General features: G+C 42.9%; 1 protein-coding gene across 1 annotated transcript in view; it reads right to left on the minus strand.

Moving 5' to 3' along the window:
* LOC139335431 (MAM domain-containing glycosylphosphatidylinositol anchor protein 1) overlaps positions 1 to 25548 on the minus strand; it is a 168831-nt gene that overhangs the window by 96944 nt on the left and 46339 nt on the right. The window contains exons 3-4 of the mRNA XM_070969035.1: positions 22477 to 22616; positions 1804 to 1978 (exon numbers count right to left, since the gene is read on the minus strand). Coding sequence (XP_070825136.1) covers positions 1804 to 1978; positions 22477 to 22616 — 315 coding nt within the window. The remainder of the gene's footprint in view (positions 1 to 1803; positions 1979 to 22476; positions 22617 to 25548) is intronic.

Consider the following 25548-nt stretch of genomic DNA (forward strand, 5'->3'; position numbering starts at 1 on the left):
CATCTGTTGATTAATATAAATACAGAACATTGACTTTTTTTCTGACAATACTTCCTGTTTTCCTGCTGTTCAGACTACATCTTCAGGGACACTCAGCTATGGAGGTTTCAGCTTGTTTCCTCCCTGCTTCTCCCTTTACCTAACTCCCTGCTTACAGTGCCTCTTTCCTCCCTCTCCCATCCATCTTTCCCTCCACTTCCATCTACCTCTCTCCATCTTTCTCTCTTTTTTCCCCGGTAGCCTGGGCTAATTGTTACATCGTTCTGCCACTAAAGTCATCCTGTGTAGAAAGCGTGGCTGACCGCCGCTGGGTCTAAGGCAGCATGGGGGATGGGGAATTGAACAAGCTTTGACCGTCAGAGCTGGTTAGCTTCACAGACCTGTCACAACTACACACACAATACAACCTGTTTACTACCCAGGCCCCCTGCAATTACCAGCTCCCCAGCAGGGGCCAAGCTAGCGCCTGGGGAGAACTAACACTAACAGCAGAGAGGGAGAAGAAAGAAGGAGGGAGGGAGAGCCCCATTAAGAGTCTGAGTCAGGGTGGTGTGTAAGTGACAAATCCTCGAGGGACAAGCATGGGGCGATGTGTGTGTGCGTCTGTGTGTATGTGTGTGTATGTATGCTTGCCACTGCACTGTTTGGTGTGGGAGATTTGATGTTAAAGGTGGGGTGGCAGACGATGGTGTTGTACTGCACACAAAGCAGAGCAGAAGAAGAGATGAATTCAGCAAATGAACGGCAGGTAATGGATGTTTACTGTTATAGGGCCCTTGGAAAATCAGCCTTTTTCTTTTAGTCTATAAACCCACCATTAAAATGATTGAATCAATGAAGGCAGGAACTATCTATGCAATAAACTGATGTAAAAGGAAGGGCAAGGATTTTAGTGCTGGGAATGAAAACGAAACTGTATAAAAGTATTGATGTGTTGGGTAAATACCTAGTTGCATGTGCATCAACCTGTCGCCATGACCTGGCCCCTGACTCACAGGGACAGTGGGGCAGTGAAACAAGCAGCAGCACGGGGCCCCTACAACGCAACACTGCTTCTCACAATTGTCTGTCTGTATTACAAACAATAACAAAGGACCCTTTATAGAGCCCCAGACCACAGAGACAGTTCAAAAGATCTGTAACAAGGTCTGAAATGAGAGGAGATCTCTTAATTATCAGTCGATTAGTAATTTGCATACTAATCGTGGCGGCCACCATCAAATAAGGGGACGTGACAGGGCTAAACCTGACTTTGTGGTTTGGTTTTTCCACCTTTTATTTTCAAGAGCAGCATGTTACTTGAGAAACAGTGGGTTAGGGAGCCCGTACCACCTGGACTAACTGTTATAAAACTCTCAATATGTCCCACAGACTTCACTTTTTCCAAGGAGTATCTGACGAGACAGTTTTTTTTTCTAATCACCCTTGATGGTGGAGTGCAGACACCTGCATTAGCCATACAGTAAACCAGTGGTACACTACAGGTAAAAGACCATTGAAATTGGGATGTTTATATATATTGCACTCTTATCCACACTATTTCCAAATACTGCACTTCTATTTGATCTATCCTCTTCTCCCCTAATCCTCCAACCATACTTTTCATCCTGTCCACCATAAGTCATCAGATACTCCTGGAAGCCATTCCCACCTGAAATCTCATCATCCATCCAATCTGTCTTTCATCTTTCCTCCTCCAATCTTTCCATCTCTCTTCATCTGGGTCTTCTCTAACAGTGGGAATAGCTGCAGTGATAGTCAGCTGTGGTCTAGAAGTGGACCTCTTTCTCCCTGCCCACTTACACTGCACATCTACGCGGATGGACTTGATGGCAGCCACCCCCACCCCGTTGTCGGCCTTGCAGTAGTAGCGACCCCCCTGCACCCTCTGGATGCCCTCAATGCGCAGCGTCTCGTTGTAGATGGATGTTTCCTGGAACTTGTCTGATGCACTGCCTGCCGTCTTCGTCCACCGCACCTGGAGAGAGCAGGAAAGTGGAGAAAACGTTGAATTGACAAAGATGTTGTCAGTGAAAGCGAGGTGTACTGAAGGACGGAATCAGTCAAAGTGTAACAGAGAAAAGTTAAGACAGCAGCATTTGATTTAAAAAAAAAGGAACTTCAAAGATAAGCAAAAATGCATAAACACATCTTCATGCTCACTGTCCACTCTGGTGGAAGGTTTTAAGTTAGTTTCTCTTTTGCAAATGAAACCACATCCAGCAGTGATGTAACAGTGTACTGACACATCCAGGAGTACACTTCTACCTTACTGCAGCAGGGTGAGAGATTAAACCCGACTGTCAACAGCATCACTCATTTTGGTGATGGAACAAAAACAACATAGTGACAATTGTAACCCAAACCACAATGTTTCCTGAACATTAATCAGTTCGTTATTGTAAGCCAAACTGCGATCTTTCCCTTAAGCAAATGACAAATGAGGGTTTTGTCATTTCAGTGAGATGACTTGTTAGTTTCACCACTTCTCTGACCTTGATATGTGTTGGTTTGCACGCCTCCAGACAGCCTTTGATGCCAGTTTGTTATTAATGAGAAAATGCGGTGAGAATGTGGGGTCTCAGGCAAAACTGTCAATTAGTATCACTTAATGGACATATTGTATCAGAATATAACTTAAATGATAAAGAATATAAAGAGAGAGTGCATCAGTGAGGCAGACTGGAAGAGTCTTCATTTCACTGCACAGGTCATTAAATTGTCTGAATAACTGGTCAAAATCATAAAAGCAGTTATGCCTTTTTTTCTTGCTGATAAAATCTCTGTCTGCTCCACAGAGTGGAAGTTAATGACACTAAGTGGCGTACTCGTGGGGTCCATGATGCTAAACTCAGACCACTAAGAGTTTTGACAAACTCTGTATGGCTTTTTCACGCTTCAATTACCCCATCAAGCTGTGGGAATGCTGCATGGCTGACAGCTACATGATACTTTCACTAATCAAATGCACAAATACGCACACACACACACTTCAGAAATACATGAAAGCCTGTAAACTCATCAACACTGAAATGTTTTTCTCGCACTCATGTGTATGTGCGTGTGCAACTGTGTGTGTACGGTCCATTAATCCCTATTAACCCTTCTGTCTGTTATCAACATCGACGAGCCTATCAACCATGTCCTGTTGAGGAGGTCAGGGAGGATAATGGGCAAAACTCCCTGATACGGTGCGCGTGTGTGTATGCACACATGCAAATGTTTGTGTGTAGAAGTGTGTGTTTCCTGCTTTCATGCCTGGGTATGTACACAGTATCGGCGTACATATTCACTCCTGTGTGCATGTGAGTGTGTGTGTGAGTGTGTGTGTCGGTTAGAAAGCAGGTTATATGGATTAGCAGATTATCAGGGTCTGTGTAAACGCTCCCTGTCTGTTTATTCAGCTCTGTTTGTGGGAGGGATTTGCAGGAGGCAGACTGCCATTGATCAAACCAGCCAAAGTGAGCAATCAACCGAACCCCATCTCTCCATGGTTTAGTGAGTCCAGTTTGCATGCATGTGTGTGTGTGTTTTTATTTGTGTACGTCGGTGTGTGGCTGTTTGTGAGAGACAGAAAAGGAAAGTGAGCATGAAGTGTGCATCTCCTGCTTTTATCCTTTGCATTCAAGGATTAAAAGATGAGTGAAAATCTTACAAATAATGAACAGTTAGTCTGTTTTAGCTTTGGAGAGGGAGCATTTTGCAGTTGCTCATAGGTTCAGGGACATGTAGGCTGAGTTCAGGTTCAGAAGAATTTTAATGGTAAGATTATGTGGTGTGGGGGCTTTGGAACAGGCGAGGTATTTTGGTTAAAAGCGGGTCTTATATGGTAACTGACATTTTCTGACCATGAAATCAAGATGATTTATTGCATTCAAAAGATTACAGAAAGTCAACGGGATGGAAGTTGCATATGAGCTTATAATACAGAGTATTGTTATATAAGAAGATCCTAAGGTAAAAGCCATGAGGAACAGTGTGCAATGAAACAGAGAGACAAAGTGTGTGAAGAAATAAAAACAGTGTGAGTTGGTGATGAATATAGTAGGTAAGGAGAGGGTATGTGTGTGAGAGGAAAAAAAAGACGCACGTATAAGTGAGAAATAGTTTTTTCAGCAAGTGAGAGCGAGAATGAGAGGCACTGATATACACAGTATCGCTGGCAGCTGTGTGATGGGGAGAGAAAAAGTGCATCACACTGGGAGCCGCTACACCAGGGAGGCAGATGAAGCGAAATAGAGAGAGGTGATATTGCGAATAAAGGGGATATTGTGTGCGATGCAGATCTCAGCCAGGCGGCAGAGGAGCCTATATCTGCCTGTGACACCAGCAGCTTAAAACCATCACCTGCGCTCTCTTTCTCTGACCTCTTTCGCTCTCCCTCTGCACCTCTTTCTTCTCCCTTCCTTCAATAGACGCTGCTCTATTTTTCCTGCTCAGGTCCCGACGGAGCGGTCTGGATATCTCTCGGTCCTTTTTCTCCCCCTCATCTTATCCCCGTCTGGACACTTTCTCTTTCCTTCCTTTGTGATGCTTTACAAAGTAGAGGAAAGCAAACATGCACCTGTCATCAGATCTTGTGTCTAAATGCACATCCATTTACACACATTAAAAGAACACACACATTCCCCCAGACTTTCTCCCCCACGCAGATAGACACACACACGCTGGGAGATGAAGATGCATTTGTTGAGTCAGAGCCTTTTGTAATAATAGCTCTTACATATGGTTAGAAGAGTAAAGCGAAGAGAAGGTTTGGGATCCCCTGGGATCCAGCTCGGCATGAAACGCAGCAGGTTTTGTTCGCTGTTTCTGCATTCAGCTGGGGAGCTGTATGCTGTCTAGGACACAGATGTTTCAACAGGAGAACAGAAACAGTGCAGAGAAAGGAAGAACAGCCTCATCAGAGTGTTGCAGGAAGAAGTTAGGGACCACTTTGTGTTTTTACAGGATGACGCTATGGGGTCCTATTCATACTGTGGTTATTGAATGTACTAAAATACTGACTAAAGCCCAGCAGGCTAGTAAATTTTCCATTAGTGGTCATGTTACATGATCATCATTTGCAACAAATCCCTTCAGTAAAACATTTGTCTCCAATTGATGTGATGCTGCGTCTGCACTGAACAGTAATAACCTGTCCTTGATTCAGACTGACTTGTTTACGCTGATATAGAATGAGCCAAGTAAAGATGTTACAGTCTCTGTGCTGTTTGACAGGAACAGAGTCTATAGTTTAGTACCACCTATCCTCTGGCATTGCATTCATTTCGAAAGGCATATTGAAATTTCACCGTGTTATTTGTTTGCCGTGCCTTAGAAGTTTCATCGTTCCAACCCAGAAAATGAAGTGACTATTGTTCGGTGAAAGACAGCTCTCTTCATTTAGACTGAAATCAGTTAGCTGCATTCAGCAGCATTCACATCACAGCAGAGGTGTTCTGGATGAATTGTTGTGGAATGCTATTGTGGCCCCCTGCTGTTTATGTGACTCAGATAAACTGACTCTATTGCCATTGTCAACCATGTTTTGACCTGACGGGCAAGTCAACACGCTCTTCGCAGTAACTCACAGCATCTCCAGTCACAGTAAATGTGCCGTACTCCATAATCCAGCTGGATATTTTAACAATACACCAAGGTGCTAGTTTAATAGGTACACACACCTTGCTAAATCCACCATAATCCAATAGAACCGCCCTGCAATAAAACCTAACTTTATGAAGCTTATAAAGTTCAGTTTTCAATGAGACAGTGGACAAAATATTAGATACACCTTTCGATACTCTGCCTCCAAAATGACAGAGTTGAATCAACACCTGTCTGACGCGTTATCCACAAAAGTGAACTTTATGAGCCTCATAAAAGGAGGATTTACCACAGAGCTCTTGTACTGGATTGCTGTGGATTTCACCGTGTATCTAATAAACTGGCAACACAGTCAGGCTTCAAAATCAGCAAATCTGTGTTGACTTGTGGGGAAAGAAAGAGGGACAGTTAATTATGTATGATGAATATGGATCAAAGACAGTGAAGGTATGCTCGGGAAGGAATCAGGTACAGCAGTGGCGTGGACAAAGTGACAGAAGGAGGGGAGTGAAGAGAAGACGGGAGAAGAGGAGAGACAGAACGAAAGGTGTGCACTTCTTTAGGTGACGAGGGAGAAGAAGGCTAATATGTGTCTACCATACTGACAGGTCAGTGGCCTGCAGCTCTCTGTATAAACGTCTCTCTGCCTCCTCTCCTCTCTATGTGGTCTCAGTTTCTTGCCTTTCTTCTCATCTCTGTCTCTCTGTAAGTCTCTCTCTCTGTTTCACTCTGTCCCTTATGTCGCTACTAGTCAAAAGTTGGCCTTCTTTAACGTCTCATCTATCTTTCCTCCTTCACATACACACACACACACACACACACACACACACACACACACACACACACACACGTTCTTTTCTCCTTCTCCTGATCTGTCTCTGAGCCTTTCCCTTCCCTCCTCAGAGTGATCACAACAGGATCCAGCAGACATGGTCCAGTGGCTGTCGGACCCTTTTGCCCTGCTGTCTAAACAGGAAACTGTCAACACAACAATACATGAGAGACCTAAATCCTGAATTAGCATTTAGCCATAAAAAAGGACATTGAGATGGCTGTTTACATCTCTCTTTATGTTAATGTTCAGCACAGCTGTCACAAATGCTGAATAAACTGCTCTAATTGGATCCTGAATGATGATGGTTACCATTTATGTTTCTGCTAAAGCAATTAAGAGATTAAATACAACCTGAAACTAATAATAATTAGTCTATCAGGATCTCATTCATGTTGTAATGCAAGAACAATATGTAAATGCAACACCTAATGTATTTTATCAGTTGTGAGATCATATATAACCATTTGTTATATATGCATTAAAGATTTTTGTGAGCCCTCAAAGAAAGTCAGCCCTTCTGTCTATGTGAGCATCATGCATTTGGTGTTATTAGTTTGTAAATGGTGGTAACATTTTAATAATATTTTATGTGTCATTCAGTATAACCTTAAAGGAATTACATTTGAGTCACTAAACCAAGTATCTGTCTTTCTAAAAAAAAAAAAAAAAAAAATCCCAGATGAGCAAGAGGGTTGCTTAAAAACACTGTTTTAAAGGTATTTTCACAACTCTCAAAAACTCTTAGAGACATCTGTACGGGCAGAGATACTCTACTGGATTTGCCAAGTTGAAGAGATTATAAATTTCAAATGCTTTATAATCATTTATATTTATCCATTAATGTTGTCCACATATACAATCATAATATATGAGAGGCACCAACAGATGCAGTGATGAGCAAGCAATCATTTCACACAGCAGCGGACAAGACTATGAGCTGGCTGCAAATGATGTCAACAGACTGTCCACAGTCATGCACGTTACAGAGGACTGCTCAGTGTGGCACCGCATGCTATCTATGACTACATGAATGTCTAGGCTAATTTCAAGAGGCTACACTATCCGGTTCGCCAGTTCTCTTCCCCTGTTTGTGGAGTGTGGTGGAAACAATCGTGTCATCTCAGACAGAGATAACAGCCCTGACAGCAAGGCTGGCGGAGCTTCTGAGGAGGGAAGTGATCTCCCGTGTTCCTCCAGGACAGGAGAACAGGGCTTTTATTCCCACTATTTTCTATCACCAAAGAAAATGGGTGGGATAAGGCCACTTTTAGAATCATCTCTGTTCAACAGGTATATTATGAAACCTCTCAAGAAAGATCTCAATGCTTTCAACCCAGTTGTTTATTTATCTGAGCGTGGAAATGAACTCCACCACCATGAAAGTAAAGCTGTCCCTTGCCAGGCTGAATTCACTTCACTCTCTGCTATTTTGCATCTCGCTGTACAGAGTGGTGACAGTGCTGGCAGCGATGCATCTGCTGTGTATGATATTCGCAAGCCACGTGGTCACCTTGGGGCTCCAACACATGGGGAGAATCCAGAGGTGGTTTGGCCATCTGTGCCTCGACCCAGTTCAAATGCAGGTCATCCGTCCCTCACTGCAGTCACACCTGACATACTGGAAAACGCCCCCTGTTCTGACGACAGGAGTCCCCCTCAGGAGAGTGACTTCACACATATTAGAGCACATGGATACATCGCTCTCCTGCTGTGGTCACACAGGCACCTGCTCTCCGTCAGCGGCGTACATCCCGGGCTACAGAACCACACTGCGACTTGATGTCTCATGGAGATCCCTCCCACTACGAGTGGAAACTGACGCGAGTGAGAATGCGCACTGTGGTTCTCCATGAATGCACAACAATGCTCCTCCACTGGGGGTTTCTTTACCCATTTTGCCCAGTTCCCCTGATTTATCCATCTTCACACATTGGTAGATAACAGTTTGCCATTATCTACCAGCCATTTCATCCTGCCATGGAGGTTGTGGAGGGAGATTGGTTTTCAAGCATTCTTTGGTGAAGAGCTTCTAAAAACCTTGGGAACTCTCTAGCACCACACTGGGATGTACCCGTCGTGCTGCATGCTCCCACACAAGAGAGTATGTGACCGACAGTATGTGCGCTGTTGGTCTCACCATTCCTGCCATTAGAGAGGACAGGAGTGCAGCACTTTTACAGCCAAATCCCCCATTTACACCTAAAGTCTTAACAAACTCCTTTCAGTTCAGAATAATTTCCCTTGAAGGCTTCTTCCCTCCACCGGTCCAGGGTGTACCCCGCCTCTCGCCCGTTGACGGCTGGGATAGGCTCCAGCACCCCCCGCAACCCCGAAAGGGATATGTGGTATAGAAAATGGATGGATGGATGGATGGCTTCTTCCCTCCACCGCATAGAAATAAGGCAGAAGAAGCGTCTCACCTACCCTTGCCCAGTGTGTGCTTTGTCTCAGTATGTTCTGCGCAAACATCAGGCACACAGCAGCTGTTCATTCATTACAGAGGACACTCACAAGGCGTGGCACTGTCAAAATAGCGTCCCTCCTCAAAGGGATGACAGCAGCAGACATCTGCGCAGCAGCATCTTGCGTTTCTCCCTGCCCTTTCATCTGTTTCTATCTGTACTATGTGAGTCCTCCCTGACACAGTCAGTTTTAAACGTGCTAGACAGCAGATGATGCATTTTCAGATATGGCACTTTTATGCACATGCCATCAGCATGCCCCAGATTCCATCATCTTGCATTAGTGGCCTAGATGGGGATGATTTTGGTACGTTATCATCGTCCCACCCTTCTGCAGCAGCAGTACTGTGTGGATGGAGAGCAATATTAATTGGTGCCCATTTTTCACAGAGGCTGACATGGTGTTATTTGTGGCACACCTCACCTTCTGTTGTTGTTTACAAGATTTTGATGTTTACATTAAAGGGACCGAGAACTGGTGTATGTTATGTGCTTGTGAAACTTGACGTCACAGTAGACCCTTCAATGAGTACAGGCACAGCCCTCTAAGACTTAGGCCCCCTGCAATGACCAAAAAAAATACTGTTTTTTGGGAGCTGGGAGCAGAGCTCAGGTCCTGATGGTGTAATGTAACGTCCACGAGGACCTGAGAGAGGCAACTGCACAGCGCACAGTGGCAGGAAAGAAAATCTTCATGACTCTGTATATATGTGGGGATAAACCCAATAGAAGCAGCTCTTACAGGTCAACTCCTATACTCACTGAGTTACAATATGTAACAAATATTTATATCCTGTCCCTTCATCTTCAGACTAAACTATGAAGACATCATTAATATCTCATGAATGATTGAAATACCTTAGTTGTTGTATTAATTAACTCATTGTTCTTCCATGACAGCATGCACAAGACGCTTTTAATTCCTGTGCATCCCTGATATTTCATGAGGTATTTCATACTTTTTCATGCATGGAGCCATCATAATTCATGTTCATTTACCACTGCATCTCCCTTCCATCTATCATCGCAACATTCATGTTCAGTGTAATTTACCATCAACCGTGAGGTTGACAAGTAAAACACTAGTGTGAAAAGTGGAATCGTTCCTCCTTGTTTGACATCACTGTATATGCAATGTTTGCAAGGCTTTCCCCCGTCTACCGCTGCTGCTTCCTGGGGTATTACAGAGTTTGAATTCTTTATGTTCCCTCTTCCTACCCACCAAGAGCTTGCTAGGCCTGCCTTCTACAATTTTTCTAACTCTTTTCTTGATGTAACGCCAGCGGAGTCGACGATACAGTGCTTTATCCATCCAACTGGCTCACTTACCGTGAATAGGCTTAAGATGGTAATCCTGTTATCGGGGAATACTACTTGGCACGGACACAGACCCACACACACTGAGGCACTCACACATACACATACACAAACACAAGCATTAGCACATAGGATGCAGCGTCTGAGGGAAAGTGTGGGAGAGGAAGAGAGAAAACAGGCAGAAATGACAAAAAGAGGAGCAATGCAGGCTTGTAAGAGCAGACAGACATAGAGAAGTAATCACTCCCGCTTTGCTTTATTTAAACAGTGGCTAAATTGAATAACTTAAAGTGACAAGGTGTAGATGACATACAGTATAAGACTGAATAAATTTGAGCATGGATAAAACAGCTTAGAGGAGAGAAAGAATAAATCAGTGGTCATAAAAAACTAAAATAAGTGATAAATATCATTTCAAGCATCACTGCCTGCATGGGGGTTACTTCGCTGATTCATAGCATCAAGTGTTGGGAAGCTGAGGGTGAAGAGAGGAAGGAGGAAAAATGTGTGGGAACAGGTGAGTAAAAGAAAGAGAGCAGAGTTTTCCTTCTTTTTTCATCTGAAAATGCATGAAGAAAACGAGCGAATAAAAGTCGTGGGAGAGAAGTTTATCAGTGACAGAGAGTAAAGAAGAAGAGAAAGAGCTGAAAATTTTGATAAAATCAAGAGTTGCGATCAAGCACAAGAAGACAGAACAAATGAATACGTCCATCCATCCATCCATCCATTTTCTATGCCGCTTATCCCTTTCGGGGTTGCGGGGGGCCGGAGCCTATCTCGGCTGTCAACAAGCGGGAGGCGGGGTACACCCTGGACCGGTCGCCAGCTGATCGCAGGGCGCAAGCACACAACCATTCACACTTAGGGGCAATTTAGAGTCACCAATTAACCCAATGAGCATGTTTTTGGTCTGTGGGAGGAAGCCAGAGTGCCCGGAGAGAACCCACGCATGCACGGGAAGAACATGCAAACTTCACACAGAAAGGCCCGACCTGGGAATTGAACCAGCGAACTTCTTGCTGTGAGGCACGCGCACTACCTGCTGCGCCACCGTGCAGCCCCAAATGAATACGTGAAAAGGTGAAAAAAAAAAAAAAAAAAACGACAGAAGATGACAAAATTAAAAGAAGAGGAAAGAGGGAGAGTCGATTAGAAATAAAGAGCAAACATTTGTTGAAAAGATAAGATGGATGTTTATTCATGTCAGTCAAATGCCATTTTCGTGATGTAATCTCCATTTATTAACGATTTGCCTGTTTGAATGTGTGATCAATAGTCTGGGTAATTGGCAGGACTACATTTAAGCCAGTAGAGTAACTCAATTATTGTCAATATGAACATGATTGATTTCACATCAATAAGCTCTTACACACACCATTTAATGTAGCCGTCTACATCTGTACAAACCGGAGCAACAGCGCCTTCCTGTTCTTTTATACCTCAGTGTGAAACCTTCACACCCCTCGATGCAGAAATCACACTGGCACAAAGTTCAATAAAACTGACTCATTGATATTGAACACGCCATCCCTCTTTCTAACCTTGCCATTTAATATGGATGCCTTTATCGCTGTTTCTGCCTCTGTAATAGGAGACCAACACTGTGATGGAATAACAGGAAGCAGAGGAATCATCAGCATTTACCATCAGTCCTGATCTGAAAAAATGTGGACTGTATATGTAACTTCTGTGTTGATGAATTCAATGACACTGATGATGATGATGTTGGTTTGTAAGCATGGACAATAGCTACTATGAGACTGAGACAGTTTACCCTTGATTAATCTTGAAGGACGCCTGACTTGAGAGCATATTCAGAAATTCCACTTTTCTCATCCTTGACCATTAGATGGCTCGAGTCGGAGCGGCACAAACAGAGGCAGACAGAATCCGCAGACATAAGCAGCTCTCTGCAAACAGCCTCTGTGTTGACAGCTGTCAGCAGCAGTGTCAGCCGCTACCTTACACGCTCCGCCCATGTTGGATGAGTTAGTTGTAATGAGCAAAGGATAATTAGCACAAGCATGGCACGGGTGAGCGAAATTTGAACTCTCAGTTTCGTGTGTGTGTGTGTGTGTGTGTGTGTGTGTGTGTGTGTGTGTGTGTGTGTGTGTGTGTGTGTGTGTGTGTGTGTGTGTGTGTGTGTGTGTAGAGCAGGTGATGTCATTGTTGAGTGCATAATGGATGATGCAGAGAAATGAAAAATGGAAGGAGGGAGAAAAGTAGAGAAAAGCCTGACAAATATCTATCTGCAGTATCTATTTAGAGTGTAAAAAATGACCAAAACAGATTCACCTACATTGATACACATACAAATTCAGACAAGAAGTTACTGTACTGGTTACTTATGCCTATAGCTTGTGCATGCTTCTATCTATCCACAGCATCCCTCCTGAAAGAAACTACAGTGCACAACACTGTCTGAAATCTATGCATTGCATTAGTAGTCTCAAAAATATGCTGGTGACACCAGTGACCTCACTATTCATTGAGGACGGTGACGTGTGCACCAGTGGCATCGCACAAAAATCAGGGTCCCTGCTGGTATGCAGCCTCAGTGGGGGCCCCCTCCCCCCTTCAATAAGTAAGTAAAAACTTGTATCACGCTCAGACTGAATGACTGGTCATATTGGTCTTAATATGTAGAGTCTAACTTTTCTGGTGCTGCTGAAGATTTATTTGCATCAGCAGCATTACTGTAAAGTTTACAGTAATGCTGCTGATACAGTGTAAACACAATACTGCAGCTTATTAAAACATTCTAGCAAAGTTCTGATATTTCTAAAGTTGGTCGTTGAGAAACACTGCGCACAAGCATCTATCTATCTATCTATCTATCTATCTATCTATCTATCTATCTATCTATCTATCTATCTATCTATCTATCTATCTATCTATCTATCTATCTATCTATCTATCTATCGATCTATCGATCTGTCTGTCTGTCTGTCTGTCTGTCTAGCCACTGTTCAATATGTACCGTCTACTTTTTTTCCATTTCATTTAATATTATTAGCACAGACATACACACATTTAGACATTGCCTTAGTATTTTTAGCTCCAGAGAAGGGCTTGTCTGCAAACTACAGTGCGTTACCACGGCAGCAGACACATAAGAGACACTCAAACACACAGACAGGTATACTGGAGTCCAGTACAGAGTTGTACCCCCAGACTCATCATGGCCAATATTAAGGTTTTGTTTTTTGTTGGTTTGTTTGTTTGTTTGTTTGTTTTTACCTGGAGATCCAATTTGATTTTATCTTTCATGTCTTCTCTCTCACTGTCTCAAGCATTCAAGGACACAGATGCAAAGACTCACACCATCATAGACACATGTGAGGTAGTCGCACTGCTGTGTTTCTAGCCTCTATTTGAAGTAAAGTGTGAAGTAGTGAAATGATAAGCAGACATTTAAAGTTGCCCTCATCAAGTGTTGGCTGAGTGATTGCACTGAAAAGGTTGATTAGCCTACTGAATTCATCCCACACTTCTTCATGAAATCAGAGGCACTATAGGCCACACCACAGAAAGTAGTGACAGTTTTATCTCCATCTACGCCACAATTTCCTTTGTCTGCTTATATAAAATGCCCATATGTAGCTTCGTGACGACCTTCCAAAACACTGAAAGAACATCAAACAATGCTTTTGGGTGCAGCACACTGAGTACACACGATGCAGCTTTGCCCAAAGATATGCACCGTAGCAGATGTTCTATCTCCGCTTCTATTGGAAGTATGATTTCAGCGCACATAATGAACACATTTGCCAGCTCATCCTCGTGTCTTGACCCTGTCTAGTGGTCAGCGTGTCCTTTTCGCTGTGCAGGACTCATCACCGGCATTCACCGATATCTTTTCTCACTCTTTCTGTCTTTTGTTTGCTCTGCATCATCTGCTGTTGTTTGTTTTCATGCTTTCAAACACAACTATTTCATATACTCAAGGGAATGACTGTGGCTGTAACATCTTGTGGTTTAATTTAAGGTGGGTGGAAGTGTTTTCTTCTCAAGGTTTAAAAGCGAGTCAAAGGTTGCCTGTTTCTCTCTTCCTTCTTTTTCCTTCTCTTTCCCTTTCTGAAATATGCAAATGTTACAGATTTCCATGTCTGCAGAAGCAGTGCGTTCTTCTCCTTTTGCTCCATCACCACATATCCCTGTCTCATCTCCTTCATCATGTTCTTCTTCTATTTTTATCCTCCCCACTGTTCCTTCTTCATTTTGCCAGGGAGATGAAAAATAGTTCAGTTGCAGCTTCAACCTCTGCTTCCCACCTGTCGAGTGACCCTCCTCCTCTTTAACCTTTTTCCACCTAGTTTCTTTTTCTACTCTCGTCGTCTTTCTGTCCCTCCCATCCAGTTAGGGGTCAGGCAGTGACCTTGTTTGCATCAAGGTTGTGTTCCCTCTGAGTGCCTGTGCAGCCTCGTGCTGCCACCCGATCAGCCTCGCTTTCAGCCTCACTATCGATCGCCTTCCACTCACCCCTCAAGGACGGAAATCCAAACCCATATTCCAGACCACAGCCCTCATCTCCCTCCATCCATCCCTCCCTCCTCCCCAATTCTTTCTTTTCTCTGCCCCTCCACTTTTTACTCTCTTATAGAATTCGTCACACACACACACACACACACATACACGCTAGCAAGCACACATGCTGGTCTCAAGGTTGCAATGACCAGCAGACCCATGAATAAATAATAAGGAGGTAGGAATCACTTTCAGAAAAACCATTTACTCTCCTATTGTGTTCTTGAAGAAGCCATGTGAGTGTGTGTGTGAGTGTGAGTGTGTGTGTGCGTGTGTGCCTGCATGTGTATGTGTAACAAGAAAAGCTTTGTGAGCGAGACTATAGTGCTTTGTTAACCAAAAGCCCCGCTGTCCCTGGAGTGAACTTGAGTGATGCTACAAGCACCGTCTAGGTGACCTCTAACACTAAGGTTTTATCTTGTGTCTTTCTTTCTTTGAAGTATCTTAAAATATTCAGAGAAATAATCAATGTGCTTGACAAGAGGACAGTATATGAGGAAATCATTGCATATCATTGCCTCACGCTGTTGCCTACTATCTTGAAACTCTGTGCTGTAAGGCTTTAAATGTCTTAAAATGCTCTAAGGCCATGTTTGTTACAAAAAAAGTGAGTTTGAACCAGCCGGGGGGTTTTTTGTCTTTCTCCAAAATATGCACATAAAATTGACTTCTCCCAAACCAGGCTGCTCCTTCAGGTGAACTAACTGTTTCAGACTTGATGTATGGCTCATTGCAGTTGGTCTGAAGTGCAGAGAAGATAGAGGTGAGAGGAAGCCCAAAAGAAATAGAGAAAAATTCAAGGGGCAGGAAAAATAAATAGGAGAGCTGGACAGGGAAAGAAATGAAGAGGAAACAGATCTGGTTGGAGAAGAGAAATTAGACGAGGATGAAAGAGGCGTTGAGACAATAAAGACTTGATGATTTGAGGTGAAGCACAGGAAGAGTTAGAAAGACAAAGAGAAGGAGGCAGAGAAGGAGACAATGTGAGGGAAAGGGGCTGCAACAACAAGAGGAAGAAAGAAAGACACAGACAAAGACAGACAGACAGAGAGAGAAATGATTAGATTTCTTTCTCCTCTGTATGGATCAGGGCGAGAGCTCCCTTTTCAATCCAATCAAGCTCAGGCAAAGGTAAACAATCAGTCTTGATAAAGGATTGGATAAATCCTCAATCAGACTCATTCTCAGTAAAGCAGCTATTTATTGGGCTGGCCTCACATGGCTAAATTGGATCCTCCTTCCTCTGAGAAAGGTGAGTGAAGAGAGTGAGAGTGAGAAAGAAGATGGGAAAGTCTACATCATCTGAGTCCGACGATGTCTGGATTTAAGTTTTGTGAGCAAAATGGCCCTTGCATTAAAAAATAACGGACAGTATAAAAGTATTTCCCGATAATTCATCTCAACTGAAAATGCAAAAAAAAAAATCCACTGCCAATCAGCACTTAGTACATCATAATCCTATGATCTCAAACAGACACATCGAGATGTGGGACACAAGCGTCTCTCTCTTTCTCAAACCCAGAAACCTCACATAAAAGATTCTGGCCTGCTATGAAACGGCTTATCCAATTAATAAATGATGAAGCTCTGATGTTTTTAAAGACCCAGTGTGGTCCGCTCAGCGGAGGGTGCATTTACCGACAAATGTATTAAAATGTTGTCGGCACAAATTTGTAACCGTATTGTTTCTCTGAAGGGTGAATACAGAGTGCATTATAAGGACACTCACGCTAAACTGCAGCACATCCATGAATAATAACAAAGCAGCCAGGAGACTTGAACATCTTGTGCGTCTGCAGAAACCTGCGGGCCAATACAAACTTCTTAGAGAGGACAGGAAAAAAGGGAGACATGCTTCACTTTGGTCGCTGCTCAGCTGCTGTTTTTCTTGTTCTTCTTCATGAGGTGACTCCAAAGAACAAGGAGTCTTGTTCCAAAATAAGATGAAGACTATGGCAACTACTCTTACACGCTCTTTGCAAGTATGGCAGTAAAACCTCACAGTATTGTTACATGTTTTGACTGCAGTATATTTAGACAGTCCTCTGCTTTGAACATGCTGGCCAGTCTGCTTTGGGTAATAAGTTTTTATAGCATTGCATTGGGTATGCTGCACCATGCTTTGGAATGACATGTTTCATATACACAACATATTTGTCTGAGATCACAGCTAATTTGCAAAACTGCAGCTTATTTTCATTTGCATACATGTAAATCTGATGCACAAGGCAGTTATTCATTACCATACACAAAGCATGCCATCGACACAAGGAAGCCATGTGCAATTCTGCTGAAAAAGCCACAAACTAACCACCTCATTTTGAGTTATGAAGAGATGCTTTTCAGGCCAGAATTGCTGTTATCTCCTCAAAGTTGATGTCACAGTTTGTTTTCATTCCAAGGTCTCCCGAGCTTCCTGGTTTGGGTATTTTGTCTCAATCCTTGACTGTGCAGCAAATAGCAGTAAAGCACACACTGATGGAAGAAAAAGGCTTTATGAGCTTTCACTTTTGCTCACAATGACAACAAATACAAAACATAATTACATCAGAAACCACAAGTTTGTGAAATGACAGAACAGCCCCTGTGTGCACAGAAGAGGAGGTATGGAAAGCTGTAAGGATGGATGAAGGAGAGCTGGGATGACAAAGATCAGGTTATCAATATAGCCAATGGAGCACAGTGGAAACTCTGTAAGCCCATGAGACAACCGCAGAATGCTGCAGTGTGCTTCTCCAGCAGAACGCACTGGGACAGAGGTCAGCACACTCACTGTTTACTTCTACTGTACTCTACTTTGTCCTGTTCTATGCTCGGAGGCTTGGAGGACGAATCCTTATCTCACGTTCGACTGGTTATAGTGGCTGATTTTTTAATTTATTTGTGGCAGATTTGGACAATTTGTGTCTTTTTAGATTTAGAAACCAGTGCAGGGTGACAACAAAATATGGGAGACAGACAGGGGACAACAGAAGGTCAAACCCTTAACAGCTTCTAACACGAACAGTCTGTTTAAGTTAAGTCTCTACTGTTCTCTTCTATAATGGTAATAGATGCATTATGTTGAGATAAGCATAACACACACACACACACACACACACACACACACACACACACACACACAGGCCGACATGATTATCTTGACTTTGAATCGTTCTCTCCTCTTAATCAAAATACGCATCAGCATCTTTTTTTCTCTTATCTCTTATCACTGTATCTTTTCTTATTCCTCTGGTGCCGCCATAATCTTTCATCATTCGATTTCTCTTTAATTGTCCTTACACTGTTTCATCCTGTTGTTATTATCTAATCTCTGTCTCTCCCTCTCTAACAAACATTGACGTTAAGTATCACAGCATGTCGCTTGTTTGGATCTAGTTTTCTAATATGTGCTGACTTGGGTCAATTACTGTTAGTATTTCATTTGGCAGATATAATTTTGCAGGATGTTCAGCCGTCTTTATGTTTCATTTTTGATGCAATGTGGATTTATGATTCACGGCTGCGTTCTACTGATGTGAAATGGGAAAGATCCAAAATAAAATAAAATGTGTTTGCATGTTGGTTGCTTTCCTCGCAATAGTCATCGCTGGTTGAGGAATTATTTCAGTGATGCTGTCAAGAATAACATTAAAAAAACATGTGGGTCCACGAAAACATTTTTGGAGCTTTCTCACCATCTTCACCAGCAAATTGACTCAGCCATCATCTGACACGATGATTTAATGACATCTTGTTGGATGTTACCTGAGCCAGTTCCATACTCATTCGAAGGCCTTGAGATGAAAACTCAGGCATTATATTGACAGTTATACTAATCCCAAGGTCTAGAACAAATTTCTATGAGCAAAACAAATATCCAGGTCATCATAAAGTCTCAATGACAGGTGTGTGTATTAAAAACTCTTGACTTGAAAAAAAAAGCTTTTCCTGCCTTTAACCACTTTACTGCAAGATACAGTTTTCATTTTGATCAAATCAGGCCGGAGATGTACTGAACTTGCTTTTTACCATATGGTTGCAAAGACAGGCCGCTGGGTCATGAGCGTTATCATAATGGTCTAAGTACTATGCATGAAAGATGGAGGTTACCATTAAAGGGCACACCAGAGCACTCAGAGTATATAGAACTTCTGTATTAGCATGATGTAAGCAACAAACATGGTGGAAAAAAGTGACAGTGGTGCCTTCGTTGACAGTATATAAGACTTCTAAATCAAGCACATAGCAACAATGACGCATATCTGCTACCATCCCTATACTGCCCCCACACTGCCTCTACCTTTCATGTGCATATTGTGGTGATTTCTGAGGACGTGCACGACCAGCTCTCCAAACAGATGTAGGATATGCAGAGCAGTCATTATGCACGTGTGAACATGTCGTGAAAAGAAAGTATATCTCTGGCCTTAGTCTATAATTTGTTGCTTTGTCTGCCTCTGTTTGTTACTGTGTGTCTACATACACAGTTCCTTCCAGTCAGGCACGCACACATACATGCACACATATGCGAATGCAGGCACACACACACATTCACTCAACCAATGTCTCTTCGCCAGAGGCGGTCTAAGTCCTGCTTGTGCACACACTAAATACATTTTACATTCTGACAATGTGACCAATGTGATCATTATTCAAAATACACTCCCACCTCCGACCCAGAGAACAAGCAATCACTGACGCAATTTCCTACATCTTTGAACTGCTTCAGGGGAAGGAACTTGTGTAGTATGTGTTTTTCAGAGTACGTTTCTATTATGATTATTATTCCAGAGCTGTTGAAAATAAAATTTTAGTAAAAGTTGGTCTGTATTTGTTTTAGGGCACCCGGCAAGTAAATGTGGTGTGCATCTGTGTCTGCCTGTGTGTGAGAGAGAGAGAGAGAGAGAGAGAGAGAGAGAGAGAGAGAGAGAGAGAGAGAGAGAGAGAGAGAGAGAGAGAGAGAGAGAGGCTGAGAAAGATGGATCAAATGAGAGAGAAACAACAGCCAAAGTTAGCATTGGCGGGATAGGATGACAGGTCAAGGTGTAATTAGATATTACAGCTACATACAAATGATCAGCTTGCATCAACAGAATCCCACAAGCAAGCTGCCTCTTACACACAGGCACAAAGCCAACCACGCAGACAGACAGACAGACACACACACACACACACACACACACACACACACACACACACACACACACACACACACACACACACACACAGCAGTGTTTCCACTACTTTTGGGGACATTATATAGTCATAATATTACATACATCATTTCCTGGAGGCAGCAACTTAACCTTACTTGACTTTAACCTAATTCTTCACGATTACTAGACCGATGTTGTTTTGTCCCCGTATGGCAGGTGGGTCTGGACTGTGTAAACAGATCTATGTCCCCACACAGATGCAGACAAAATGCACAGACACATACTTGTACTTCTATCCTCGTGAGGACATTCATTGACATAATGCATTCTCTTGCAACTTACCCAAACCTTAACCTTAAACTTAACCTTAACCTTAAATTATATTCTAACTTAATCCTTAAAACCAACTCCTAATCTTCAAACAACCCTTTGAAGATGTGAGGACTGGACAAAATGTCCTCAATTTCCAAAAATGTCCTCACTCTGTTGGTTCTAAACTTCTGGTGCCCACTATGTTTCAAGTACAACATACACACCCACACACACACACACACACACACACACACACAACAGGACACTCAGCCAACACTGGACACATCTGGTTTCCTGGTCTGAACTCCAGCAAAACATTTTGGACAAGGGTCTGTGTGCATGCGTGTTGCGTGCGTGCGTGCATGCGTGCGTGCGTGCGTGCGTGCGTGAGTGTGAGCTAACAGAACTAGATGTAAAATGAACTGAGGTGACTGTGGAAGGATTGTGTGTTTTGTGTGTATTTGTATGGGAGTATGTGAGGTGAGAAAAGCAGTGTTCCTCACGGGTGCATGTCCACTGGCATCACATCAACATGAATAAAACAGTGCCTGTGTCTAGGCTTTGTTTCTTCTGCTTGTGTTTATGTGTGTATCAGCTCTGTGCATGCGTGCATATGTGTGTGCATGTGTGCATGTTTGAATGTATATCTGACTGTGCACTTATGTGTGTGTGTTTGTGTGCACATGTATAGTATGTACTGCATGAACATTTATTCGTGTGTGTGTGTGTGTGTGTGTGTGTGTGTGTGTGTGTGTGTGTGTGTGTGTGTGTGTGTGTGTGTGTGTGTGTGCTTGCTCCCGTATATCTTTATGAAAGATGGCCATGCTCTTTTTTAACCCACTAATCGGCTGCACTCCAAACGCAGCATGTGCAACCCAGTCTGAGCTGTTGTATAACAGCATTTGTTCTTCACTAATTACCAGTGTAGCTAAAAAGGGCAGAAGAAAATTGGGTGGTGCATTGAAGTGGACAGCAAATTACTTCATACTATGATTTAGCATATATTGTATTGTGTATTTATCTTAACATATATGGTCCAAATTGTGTCTTGTACTATATTTTAAGAAGTAATATATTTAGATCCAGTGGTGAAGTTGCTTAAAACTGTCAGTAAACTTACTATTTACAGCAGGCATAGCACATTTAGCCTTGCAGCTATTCTGAATCAAACCCATGACCTTAAAGTCACAAGCATATTGCTCCAATCCTGAGCTATTTCTGCACTTATTCATCAGAACAATTTGTCTAATGTTAAACCAATTATAGTAAATGTGTCACTAACAACACAGGGGACTCAGGTAAGAGCCAGCTTATATTAATGTCCGCCTGAGAACCCTGAAGCAGGGAATATTAGTTAGAGCCACTGTAAGGCGAACAAAGGAGGAGCTCGTGTGACTCAGCACAAACACAAGCACAGACACTATAAACATGAGTAATGGCTCATGGATGTATCATATAATCTACGCTAGCCAGAGCAGGGCATGTTTTGTAACGGATGCTAATCATAGAAAGTGTCACTGTCGCCTGCAGTCTTTTCAGTCATGTTTTTGCCTCGACATGCTTGTGTGAAAACAGGCACACCATGTAAACAAAGTGAGGCATTGCCAGATTAAAGGAGGTGTTCATGCATTATAACAAAAGGAACAGCTTGATAAGACCTTGGGCTTTGCTATATTTGAGTCAGGAAAATGAAGGCAGAGATATTAGCTTGAATGTGAGATGTGCATTAAGAATTCAGAAAGATTTAATGAGGAAAGGTCTGCAAGAGTACTCCAGTTTGATCGACTGGGATGAATCAGTGTTATTTTTCAAATATATGCATAAATGCATGTAGTGGATTGATCACCTACATATTAATTTCCTTTAAAAAAAAACAACAACCAGTCATCTTGATTTCGTTTATTTTATTCTGCTCTGTTCTATGTGGCTTTGATATAATTTAACTGTGAAACCACACTGAAATTTCATTAGCACACATTTTTTTTCTCAGATGGCTTCACGACACCAGTCTGAACAGACCATGTGTGTAATTTGACCAAAAACTGTAAAAGGCTTCATTCATCCATCCAACCATCAGTTGCCACATTCAACTAGTGTGCAGTGATTACAGAGAGGCTAGCTGGATGTTGGATTGCTGACAGCTTGCCTTCAGAGCCACTAGAAACACTATCGTTCAAGTGTCCTTGAGCAAGGGTCTCAAAACCTACCAGCTCCCTCAATGAAAGTCACTCTGGAAAACAGGATCAGCATGAAGACACATGTAAACAGTCCATGAGCAGGTGGTTTGCGAGCTTACCTGTGGTCGTGGGTGTCCTTTAACAATACACTGAAGCACTAGTGTGTCTCCTTCTTTGATGGTGTAGATTCTCTCACTGATGTTATCATCCTTGACGTTACATGCTGCGCCTGAGTGCACAATCTGGGCGTTGGCTGGAGCTGTGAGTGAACGCATGGACACACACACATGCAGAGATAGGCATGAAGCCATGCAGACATACACACACACACACACACACACACAAAGGGAAAGAAACCACATTACGTATTTAGTAACATCTCTGCAGCAGAAAAAAAAAGGTCATTCTCTTGTGGGTGTATGAGTAATACTAGTGCCAGTATCGATGACTCAGATAAATAAATATATCACATTACTCCTGCATCTGCACGAACAAAGCCTTTTACAAAAATGCTGGAGTGTTACGTGTGCCAGTGTTTGATGAGCAATGCAGGCATTTATTGGAAAATTGAAACTTTGGTCTCCATTAGAAGGTCAAAAGGCTGTTTCTTCTACCTGGGATAGTGCTTTTGTCTGATACAGTATAGAGTGTGCAATAACAGCAAGCAGATTTTACACAGTACATGATTTTGGTTGCAATCAGTGCCAGACTGTATTCATACTGTACAGTATCAGTTCTGAGGCATGTGATGAATGCCTGGTGAATCGTGGTGGTGAGGTGGAAAGAAAAACAGATGCAAGAAGAAACACATCATCAACTCACATCATCTCTCTCTGTACCTCTCTCTTGTCTCTCTCGGTCATAGCATTGGCACTACAATATGTCAAAAAACCTCAAAACAGGAGGATGAGGAGCTGCAAGTCTGCAGAGTTTGAGGTAAATTTGTTTTTAGCAGCAGTATTGTGCTAACTTGCCACTGTGCTCCTCAGAATACAGCAATGTTGTATTCTTGGTCAGTAAACTTGGGTCGTGCCAACAATCACCTTGTCTAAATGGAAGGTTTTTGTCGATGTTTGTCAGTGGCTTTAAAAGATTTATACAAAAAACACCTGAGAACCAATCATTGGGTTGTCAAATGTATTGTTCATTTGACTCAGGTGGAATACGACAATATTCAGGTTTGTCATAACTCAAATCCCAAGCAAGATCTTGTCTCGAATCACCCTAAGAAAATTCTATCAACATGTTGTCGACAGCTCCATGCTCGCTGAAGAAACAACAGGCTGCAGAACAGCAGCTGGGAAAAAAAAGGATGATAGATGCATGATGGGTCTCTGCGGTGGTGACAACTACAATATCTGAGTCTGCACAGCGCTGACCGATGAGGGGGGCTGGCTTGCGTGCAAGTAGCCTCAGATGGCTTCACCTCCCCTATGATGAGGGGAGACAGGAGGGAGGAGGGGAGAGACAGAGACAGAGCAAGAGAAACAGCGGGTGAGGAGGAGAAAGCCAGAGAGGAGTGTGAAACCCCAGAGAGAGGTGTGGGGGACGGGGAAGCACAATGATGTGATTAGCATCGATTCACGGGGAGAGCAAATTTTCACTGTGCTCTACAACTGTTATCGTTGAACAGACAGGAAGGAAGTGGGCGGCCCGTTCACCTTAAACTTCAACTCAATCAGACATAACAACACACAGTGCGATCTCCAGCCAGAAATCAAGTTCAAAATAAAAAAAGGCTCTGAATCTGTTGCTGCATGTTCTACTATATGGAACAAGCTGGAGCTGCTGATAACTTAAGGTACTAGGACAGGGCCAGTGTGTCCGTCCACTGACTTTTGTGCATTTTATTGACATTTTCAGATTATTGGGTAAGGATTTTTTTCTCTTTCAAGAAACTAAAGCAAAGACTGTAGGTCAGATTCAATCCAGGTTGCAAACATGTGGCTATTAAAAACTTGTGTTATTGTCTTTTAGTTGCGCTCCTAAGCCTGGTAGGTATATGCACAAAAAAAAAAAACTGTCGTCAAAGCTGAGCCTCCTGGTTGAAAAGTAGGCAAATAAGCAGTATGCTATGATATGCTTTTCAAGTTGAAGTCTGCCTCTTCCTCTGTCTGTGTTCTCTGTCCTTGGTCTTAACTTCAGTGACTCTCATATATAAGACGGGAGACCAAAAGTGTCTTAGAACACTTTTTCTTTTTTTTTCGGTAAACACTCAGCTTCAGATTTATACAGTTACACACATACGCACAGGGAACTATCCAGTATAATTACAGTCTTTATATGCTGGACACAGAGCAGATGCAGCAGTGCAATCACGGGTTAAGTGCCTTGCTGAACGGCACATTGATAGCAGTTGCAGTGGGATGGGAGCTCATGCTTTATTTACGTTCCCTTCTCTGAGATTTTCTCAGTTAGCTTACTTTTGACCAATGATCGTCCAGTAACAAGCAAACTCTGACCTCTGAGCTACTGTTTCCCTGGTGCACATCTGTACATTATTAATTAATCATTGGAACCCCCATGAAAGGGTACAATTATTAAAAAAAGTATGAGGGGGTAACAAGCTGGGTTCCAGAGGTGCGCTGCGCTAACTCAGAAAGACGTAGAGCTGATATAAATGGTGAATAACTGTCTCCTCACAGCTTATTGGCGTGTCTGCATTAGTTTGCCTCTCCAGAGCAGGAGGGAGGTCGGACAGAGCGGCTCCTCTGTCTGCTCTCGCCTCCGGCAGCTTGGCTGCTTCAACTGTCTGATCGGCTAGAGAAAGGGAGGCTGAGAGAGAGGAGGAGGAAATAAAGGCAGCAGAGAGAGGAGGAAGACAGGAAGAGAGAGGCAGGGGAGGGAGAGAGAGGGAGACCAAAAAAACAGCAGAGAAGTACAGAAAGAGGGGAGAAGCTAAAGATGAGACAAAGACAGAAGATGAAAAACAGAAAGGTGAGGAGAAAGCAACGTTAAAGACAAACAGCAAAGGAAAGAAGAGGAAGGATGAGGCTGAGAACAGGACGCAGAGGCAGAGAGATAAATGAATGTAATCAGGGATTTGATAAGGCAATTGAAAAGAAATCATTGGGAAGAGGTACGATGAGAAGAAAAAACAGAATAGAAGTAGATGGTAGTAATCACAAGACAAAGAGTTCGGCAAAGGTAGTCAACCAAGGAAGAGAGACTGACAGCTCGGCCAGAGGGAG

The sequence above is a fragment of the Chaetodon trifascialis genome, chromosome 1, assembly GCF_039877785.1.
Source record: "Chaetodon trifascialis isolate fChaTrf1 chromosome 1, fChaTrf1.hap1, whole genome shotgun sequence".
NCBI classification, from domain to species: Eukaryota; Metazoa; Chordata; class Actinopteri; order Chaetodontiformes; family Chaetodontidae; genus Chaetodon; species Chaetodon trifascialis.